Here is an 8,364-nt window from a genome sequence, read left to right on the forward strand (position 1 = left end):
AGTACTCGTCTTTATAATGACAACAGTTTTTTTTTATAAAAAAATAAAAATTAAAAAACAACCACAGTTTTTACTTTCTCTTTAATTTCGTAGTAAATAGAATCTCGTCTGCCCAGTGACTTTTACTCAGACGCAGACATCGGTGCACCAAAATCTGCTTTTAATTCATTCAATAAAACCGGCTCAGGAGAGCAAGCATTTTCAAAGAAAGACTGACCAAAACTGTGTTCTTATTCTTGGGAATTTAAAAAAAAAAAAAAAAAAATCGGTTTATTTTCAATCCAGCCTGAAAGAATTCGCAAACTGGATGACCATCTTTTAATAAGGCAAATGTAAAATCCTTTTAAAGCTTTGGATCTACGAAGATTCACACATCCCTTCCCTACAGAAAACCGGACAAATTTGTTTAATTAAAATATTGCATGCACATATTTTGTGGAGCATGTAAAACATAATTTACAACATAATCTTTGGGTAATTTTAGTTTTTTTTTTTTATGTATTATATGTTTTGGGCATTTAGTACTTTTGACTTGATAGTTTTGGCTCATGGTAAAAAGTTTAAACAACCTTGGTTCATCAAATGGATTTCAGGAAATAATTGGACCATTTTTTTAAATGTGTTTTCCATTTGATTTATTCACATTTAAAACATCTAAACGTCATGAATGACAAAACATCACCGGACATAAAAACCTAATGGGTTCCAGTACCATGGGAGAGAAAAAAACAATAATACAGAGAAGAAACATAAAACTGTAGATAAATAAAACATATTAATATAAAAAAGTGTGAAACAAAGTTTAAAACAGAATAAATATAATAAATGAAAAGAAGTCGGACTTGGAACGCGTCGCTCTTTGCCACTGAGGTAGAAGCTGCTTTTACATTCATTATTTCTGTCCCGCTGCTGGTTTCCCTCCATCCCTGACAGCTAGAAAGCATCAATGTCACTTAGAGAAGTAAAACAATTCAGCAACCTACATCTTTATCACCAGTTTTAAGGCACCTGAATAGTAACTATAGCTGGTTCTTTATTACATGTAATGATTAATGTGTTAAAGCTTATCCTGGTTGAATCAAGGTACCAGTTGCCGTCTTCTCTCTTATGAAATCCTTGCGTCGATGACTTTGATAAAGTGCTCAATAGTAAATTGTGGTCACTTAGTATTAAATGAAAAAATATACCTCCATTTCAGTGTGTAACTCCCGTCAAGGAGATATTATTACAAAGTACCTTTTTTTTCTTCTTAAAAATAAAAGACATCAGCAAAACATGAACACCCCAGACAGCAGTGCTTTGAAGAGTTACGACGGAGCTGTCGCGGACGGACCGACAGAGCAGGACAAATGTTCTCGGTTTATTTTGGGTGCAGTAAACAACATCTAACCGCAGACGTCCTTTTTTTTTTTTTTCCTTCTCCTCTCTCACTTTTGAATCCTCTTTTGAATCCATCGTAGGAGGGTTGCCCTGACAATATGTCATACGGGTGGTAGCACGGTAAGTCACAGACTTATTTCAGTACAGGTTCTTCTCAGCAAGCCCATCTGGAGGAAGACAAACAGAACCGTGAGTGAGACTCGGTCAGAAAAGTACAGAGATGTATTCTGTTGTTTGCGTGTCACGCTTAAATGTTTCATATCAAGTGCATTTTTCATATTGGGGCTGGACGATAATTCAATAATATATATCGATCGATAATTGTATATCGATGATAGAGTAAAAGGGTCAATAAAAAGTTCAATATAATAACAGTTTTTTCTTTATGCATTCTAGCCATGTAGGTTAATACTACAGTGATTACATCCTCCCAACCAATCACAACGCAGACCCAGGAACCTCTGTCACCAAGCTCCGCCCCCTTCAGAGAGTTCATTGGGCACACGTTTTTTTTCCCCCGTTTTTTTTTTTTTTTTTAAAACTTGCAGTTTTGCTAAAAAGATGGTTGAATAAAGGGTTGAGTTTGAATTCAGTGTTTGTGTGTTTTGTATATAAAGATATGTCACTAAGCAACAACATAAAATGCCCAGGCCAGCACTTAAAATATATGTTTTGAATTTGTTGATAATTTTCAATATCGATCAATATGGTTTATATTTTATCAATATGCTTTTTTTTCTATATCGTCCAGCCCTATTTTCATGTGATAGTTTCACTTATTAAGAGAAGAAGCTATCCAAACAAAACAGCCTTTATGTGAGAAAGCGACTGCCTCGGTTGTTTAAATCATCAATTAGCTGCAATTAACTATGTGGTTTTGGTTTAGTTTCACGAACAACACCCAGGCCCCACTGCTACCAGACCTGTACCATCAAGAAATCAATCTCAAGAAATTCAAGAACAGGATCGGAAACAAAGTCACTGGCATCTATCAGTCTGGAAAAGGGCTTCAGAAACATTTTTACAAGGCTTTGGGACGCCAGCGAATAATACCGACAATCAAACGGCAGTATAGTGGTCGGTAGCTAAATTATTGCTTCAAAACCTGAAGACTTTGCTTTATTTGAGGGAAACAATGAATTCTGCTCTCACTGCAAAAACTAAACTTAAAATAAGTAAAATGTTCTCAAAATTTGTGTATTTGTCCTTGATTTGAGCAGGTAAATAAGATGATTTGCCAATGGAACAAGATCTTTGCACTTAAAATAGGTACAATTCATCTCCATTATCTTATTTCAAGTGCAGGATGTCTAATTATCTTATTTTAGGGGTCAAAATACTCATTCCATTGGCAAATAATCTTATTTACCTGCTCAAATCTAGGACAAATACACTAACTTTAAGAACATTTTACTTATTTCTAGATCAGTTTTTGCAGTGCTGAAGCGGACAATCCTTAAGCAGTTTGTGACCTTAGGCTCAAAACCCACTTCAGGTTATGCAGTAGAACAGAGACCCAGAGCAAACCAGCAGTTTGATGTCTGAAAGATTGAATAAACAAAGGAAGCTTAAAGTTTTGGACTGGCCTAGTCAAAGTTTGGACTTAAATCCCACTGAGATGCTGCGGCATGCTCAGAAACCCTCCAGTGTGGCTGAGAGCTTCCAATTAGGCTTTGGGTAAGGGAGCAAAGACATTGTCACTCATTGTCAGGCTGCTTTGGATAGTGTTTATCTTAAGAACAAGCTATGTTAAAAAATCTCTATGATTGGACAAAAAAAACAATAAATCTTCACTTGTAGACTCAGCAACATGTGGGGACGTTTACCTTGCCGGAGGCCACTCTGCATGTAGTGGTTGAGTTGATGCAACCCAGTGTTTTGGCCGCGGTTTCCCAGCTGCATGCCGACGACGCCGTCTGCGCCGAACTGCTCTGCGGCCGAAGGGTCCACTGAAACGAGGCCCGGCTGGTAGCCGTGGGAGACGACGTCCGGGCCGGGCGCGCTACGTTTCCTCCAGACCGCGTTCAAGTCTTTGAGGATGCTGTCCAGCATGCAGTCGTCGTAGACCGGTTCGTGCTTCGGGGTGAGGAGCAGAAGGAAGGGAGAGCCTTGGAGCCAGTCACAGTTGGCGGACGCCGCCGCCGCCGGGGCCCCGTCCTGGAGGGGATCCAGGCCGCGGTGCGTGTTGAAGCTGCTGGCGAGGGAGGAGATCTGCTGAGCCAGTATGCTAATCTCCGCCTGCTCCCTCTCGTCGTAAAGATCGGCCTCTGCGGCGACGGGAGACTGGGTGGGAGTCGGGATGCCGCCGGCATGCGCGAGGAGGTCTTGGTGGGGCACCTGGTGAAGCTGAACAACGCTGCCCCCTTGTGGATTGTCGAGAAGGCTGAAATCATCCGGGTGCAGGGACGCACACTCCGCTTGGCCCTCGCTCATTTCCGGCACAGAGAGACAGTCTGGAACTAATCGAGCGTCAGCTGTACACGCCTGGAAATCATAGTTTGGAGATGACGATGAGGAGGAGGAGGAGGAAGCGGAGGAGGAGGAGAGCGGGGAGCTGCCGGTGAAAAGGTCAAAGTCTCTGCGTTCGTAGCGTCGTTCGGCGGCCGTGGGTAGAGAGCCGACAGGTGAATGGCGACAGGGGAACCCTGCGCCCTGGTAGGAGTAGTAAGAGGGAGAGGCCTCGGGAGAGGACGGCAGCCGATCGCCGCACGCGTGCAGATCCATCAGGAGGTCCGGGCTGAGCTCCTCCTGCTGCGGAGGGGAGCCGGAGGAGGCCGGGCTGTAGGGAGGGGTGAAGAGCGCGGGGCTCTCCCCCAGGGGAACAGGAGAGGAGGAGGGACACAGCGCGCAGTAAACGTCTTGCTCAGACTCCCGTCTCGTCCGGGCTCCAAGCTCCTCGCTCTGGCTGCTACTCATCCTCTGCCTTTTGAAACATTTAGCGCCGACGCTCTGACTCTGAGGCCCCTCTTGAGCACAATAGAGGTAATTTGGCACAGACGACGGCTTGAAGGCGGCGCTGCTGATTTTCTTCTGCAGAAATTTGGCCTCGGTTTCACTGTGAGATAAAAAGAAAAAAAAAATAGATGTCTTCAGAGAGTTTTAAGAGGAAACGCTGTCAGCGGAGGGGTTGCCTGAGAGGTTCATCATACCTGATGATGTAGTTAGTGCAGCTGATGCTCCGGCACTCGGAGTCCTTGTTAGCTCGGATATAGATCCAGGTCCATGACAGATCTGTTCGTTGGAGCCTCAGGATCATCTCCACCTGGAAACCCTCTTCTGCCTGCACTAGAAAAGGGGCAATCACGCTTATTATAAAGGATAAAAAAAACAAGCGGTTCACCACTAACAGCCTGGCATCAGGTTTTAAAAACATAAAAGATACTTACTTAAACTTTTATGAGAAGTTGCAGCCGACGACAGATCCTCAGGGTGCAAGAGACTATACCATGATCGGTTGATCATTTCTTCCACCGAATACCCCAAATAGAACAAAACACTGGGGGGGAGAAAAAAAAAACATTTAAATGCATGAAAAATGCGAAATCACAGAGACGGATCATTTCAGCTTGGTCTAAGTTGTGGAGTGTGGGGTTTACCTGTCTGAGAGCTGGGTGAAACGCATGTCCATCCCGTGTGTGCTGCTGAAGCGTTGACAGAAGTGAGACTCGGCGCCCGTCAGGCGATTCACCGTGGGCGTGCAGAGGGCCACGAATAAAGGCTCGACGCCGCAGGAGGCTGCGGCGGACGGCTGGGGGAAGAACTGGAAGCTGCCTCTGACCAGCATGGAGCAGCAGCTCCCGTGTTGTAGCTTAAAGGCCTTCGAGGTCTGCATGCAACAGACGAAGCTCCTCTCTGGCAAGAAAAAAAAAAAAAAAGTTCAATGGAAGATGGTGTACAACAAAGTTCAGCATCAACCTAAGATTTTGAATCCAATGGTGGTGATTTTACATTATTTGTAAGACTAGAGCGCCAATTACACTGCAAAAACGGAACTAAAAATAAGTAATTTTTTCTTGAAATGAGTGTATTTATACTTTATTTGAGCAGGTAAATAAAATAATCTGCCAATGGAATAAGAATTTTGCACTTAAAATAGGAAGAACTCATCTCCATCACCTTATTTCAAGTGCATTATATCTAATTATCTTATTTTAGGGGTAAAAAATACTCATTCCATTGGCAGATAATTTTATTAACCTGCTCAAATCAAGGACAAATGCACTAATTTTGAGAAAATATCACTTATTTTTAGTTCTGTTTTTGCAGTGTACACTTTATTTATTTATTTTAAGTTGACCAGAGTTTCTAAGAACTTTCCATCAGATAATCCATAAATTTCTGTTTCCTATAAATGCGACATTACACAGAGGCCCGTTTCTTTTAGCCACTGGCCACAAGGCGGAACCAGGACTGAGGTTTCACCTTGTGGCAAAACCAGGATAAATATGGAGTCCTGTGTGATGCCATGTTTACCTTCGCACCACACAGGGAGGCAAAGAAGGTAAAAAAGATCTCCAAAGCTCACTGTTAGGGAACTGCAGCTCATAGTGAGATCTTAAGGTCGCCTGGTCTCCATGATAACCGTTAAACACCGTCTGCTCCGGTCAGAAGAGACCAAGGTTGAGGTTTTATGACAAACGCACTCTAGGTTTGTTTGTCATAACACCTCAACGGCGCTGTTAAGTACGGTGGAGGACCTGTGATGCTGTGGGCCCGTCTCTCTTCCAAAGGTTATATAGCATCGTGAAATCTTGTCAAACAAGATCATAAAATAAAAATCAGGTGATGTCTGCAGGAAAACTGAATACGGCTCATCGTTGGGTCTTGTAGCGCTAAGTGCTTAGACACATTTTCGACTTCCGTATTTTCCCATATTTACATTGTTTTCCCATACATTTTTAAAACATTCTGGAAATCTAGGTACAAAACACTTCTCTAGTTGGATTTTTATAATTTTTATGTTTAATAAACTATGTGACAACACAATCCTGGAGTTGGAGTCTAAGTGGTAAAGGGCTGTTTCACGGCTTTTATTGTTTATATCTTTATTTTTAGTGCATCTAAGCTTTATTTCAGGCTATAACCCATACACGTATCAAATCTGGATTACTTTAAACTGACTGCAGATTTTTTTTACTACCTTTGATATATTTAATCTGATTGCAGAAAATGAAGTTGTAAACTGTTAATTTGCAAAAAAGAAAATCTGTGCATCTTAAAGCTTTTTTCCCCTAAGATTTTCCATATTAATCTAGACCTGGAAAATGAGCCAAGCTAATTTCATACTTTTCCAGATTTTTGCAGACTGTGTAGAAAATCCTGCGAGGCAAATGGCCAAATCTACCCGGAAAGGCTCCATCAGACACAAGATCCGCCATCTTTCATTTCAGTAGCCAGAACTAGATCCTGCAGAAACCTTGAGGTGAGAGGGAGACAGCGTTGACCGCTGGGGCTCCTACAATTCTACAACTGATTTAGTTAAAAAAAAAATTTTTCCCCCGTTTCCTTTTTGGTGCACGTTTACTTTGAGTAAAAATCCACTCGGAATAAAGATTTTATCTAATATATTAAAATTGAAAATCTGCCGCAGTAAAGATGGGTTTATTTTTAAGAGGTTTTACAAATCTTCATCAAAGGAGCGAATAAATGCTAGACGGCGCGGTCGGATTGCCAATATTATGGTTTCATATTAAAACAACTGGAAATAAAGGAAGCCGTTGTTACCAGAAAATAAATTGCTTTCCGCGTTGAGGTTGGCGTGGATTATATCCCCGTCAGAGCGTTCCACCAAGTCATAGAAAGTGTCTCCTTGTAGAACATCTACCTGGAAAAGCAGCACGGGGTTACATCAACAGATCAGAGGGAACCGAGAGACAAAGCAGCTGAACGCGATGCTGGGAGACTCACCATGGAGAGGCCGAGGTATTCCGCCACGTTTTCCGACACGTAAACCAGCCTGCCCTGAGCCGTGGTGACGAGGATGAAGCCGTGCAGGGCTTCCAGGAAGGCCTCGTACCGCAGGGAGCCCCGGGATCGTTCCGCAGCCGGCAGCCCTTCAGGATGAAAGGACAGGTTCAGCCTTTGTTTCACCGTTTGCGTCTCTGCAGGCTGTCACGTCTGCTATGTTTCTGATGCGGTTCCAAAAAAGGCGCTTTTTAAACCCCGGCCTCATAACGCTCTCCGCCGTGCTCCCGTGAATTTAAATCAGGCGTTGGAAAGGCATGAGAGAAGTTTGGAAGAACTTACCCTGAAGGAGAACAGACTTCCGGATGTAGGTGCAGATGGCGGCCATGGAGTGAAGGTAGGAAAGGCGTTCCTGGTCCTCCTGGCTGATGGGCAGCAGAGCGCGCATATTCCTGATTTCGTGGTTGATGTGGTCCCTCCGGGCTTTGGAGGCTCCTTTGGTGGACCTGTGGGAGACCATGTTTGCTGCCGTGAGAAGGGGGGGGGGGAGATCTAACACATCTACGGCTCTTCAGAAAAAAGTTGATCCGGTCTCGTCGGATTCATTTAAGGAGAAAGTAAAGGTTTGGCCCGAGCCGATCCAGCCTTCTCGTCCCTATGAGCTAAAAGCCCACTTTGAATATCAAGGGTTCCTATGGAAACGGCTGACATGAGAGGCTGAGCGGAGAGATGAGGGCTCTCGACGCGCGTAGTCTGCATGATCAGTGTCTGTCTGGGCCCATCCTCAGAGAGCCCTGGGTTTTTATAGCTGCCAGGGCTCCGAGCGTAGGCGTCACGCAGAAGAGGAGGGGAGGCTGGGCTCCTCTCCTCGTGCTCCCTTCATTGCCTTATAAAGTGGGCGTCCTTGGAGCGGGAGCACCCCACGTCACACAACACATTAAGTGCCACAAAAGGACAGTGGGATCCGTCTGCATCCGAGCATGACTACGCTCAAAATCCCCATCAGAAATCCTCTCTCGGTATAATTTCGTTTTGGTCAAGAGCCTTTTTATGAATAGGGCTCAATGATGAAACAAGAAA

At 43.8% G+C, this 8,364-nt stretch overlaps 1 protein-coding gene across 1 annotated transcript; it reads right to left on the reverse strand.

Annotated features, from left to right (window-relative positions):
- Positions 1-620: 620 nt before the first annotated feature.
- On the reverse strand, positions 621-8,045 carry npas4l (neuronal PAS domain protein 4 like). Its single transcript, XM_021309416.2, has 8 exons — positions 7,627-8,045; positions 7,288-7,433; positions 7,105-7,204; positions 4,977-5,232; positions 4,767-4,876; positions 4,530-4,665; positions 3,207-4,435; positions 621-1,547 (listed from the first exon to the last, which is right to left on the reverse strand). The coding sequence occupies exons 1-8, from the start codon at positions 7,802-7,804 to the stop codon at positions 1,519-1,521; spliced, it is 2,184 nt and encodes a 727-aa protein (XP_021165091.2). The 5' UTR covers positions 7,805-8,045; the 3' UTR covers positions 621-1,518.
- Between the last annotated feature and the right edge of the window lie 319 nt (positions 8,046-8,364).

The sequence above is a fragment of the Fundulus heteroclitus genome, chromosome 22, assembly GCF_011125445.2.
Source record: "Fundulus heteroclitus isolate FHET01 chromosome 22, MU-UCD_Fhet_4.1, whole genome shotgun sequence".
In the NCBI taxonomy this organism is placed as follows: Eukaryota; Metazoa; Chordata; class Actinopteri; order Cyprinodontiformes; family Fundulidae; genus Fundulus; species Fundulus heteroclitus.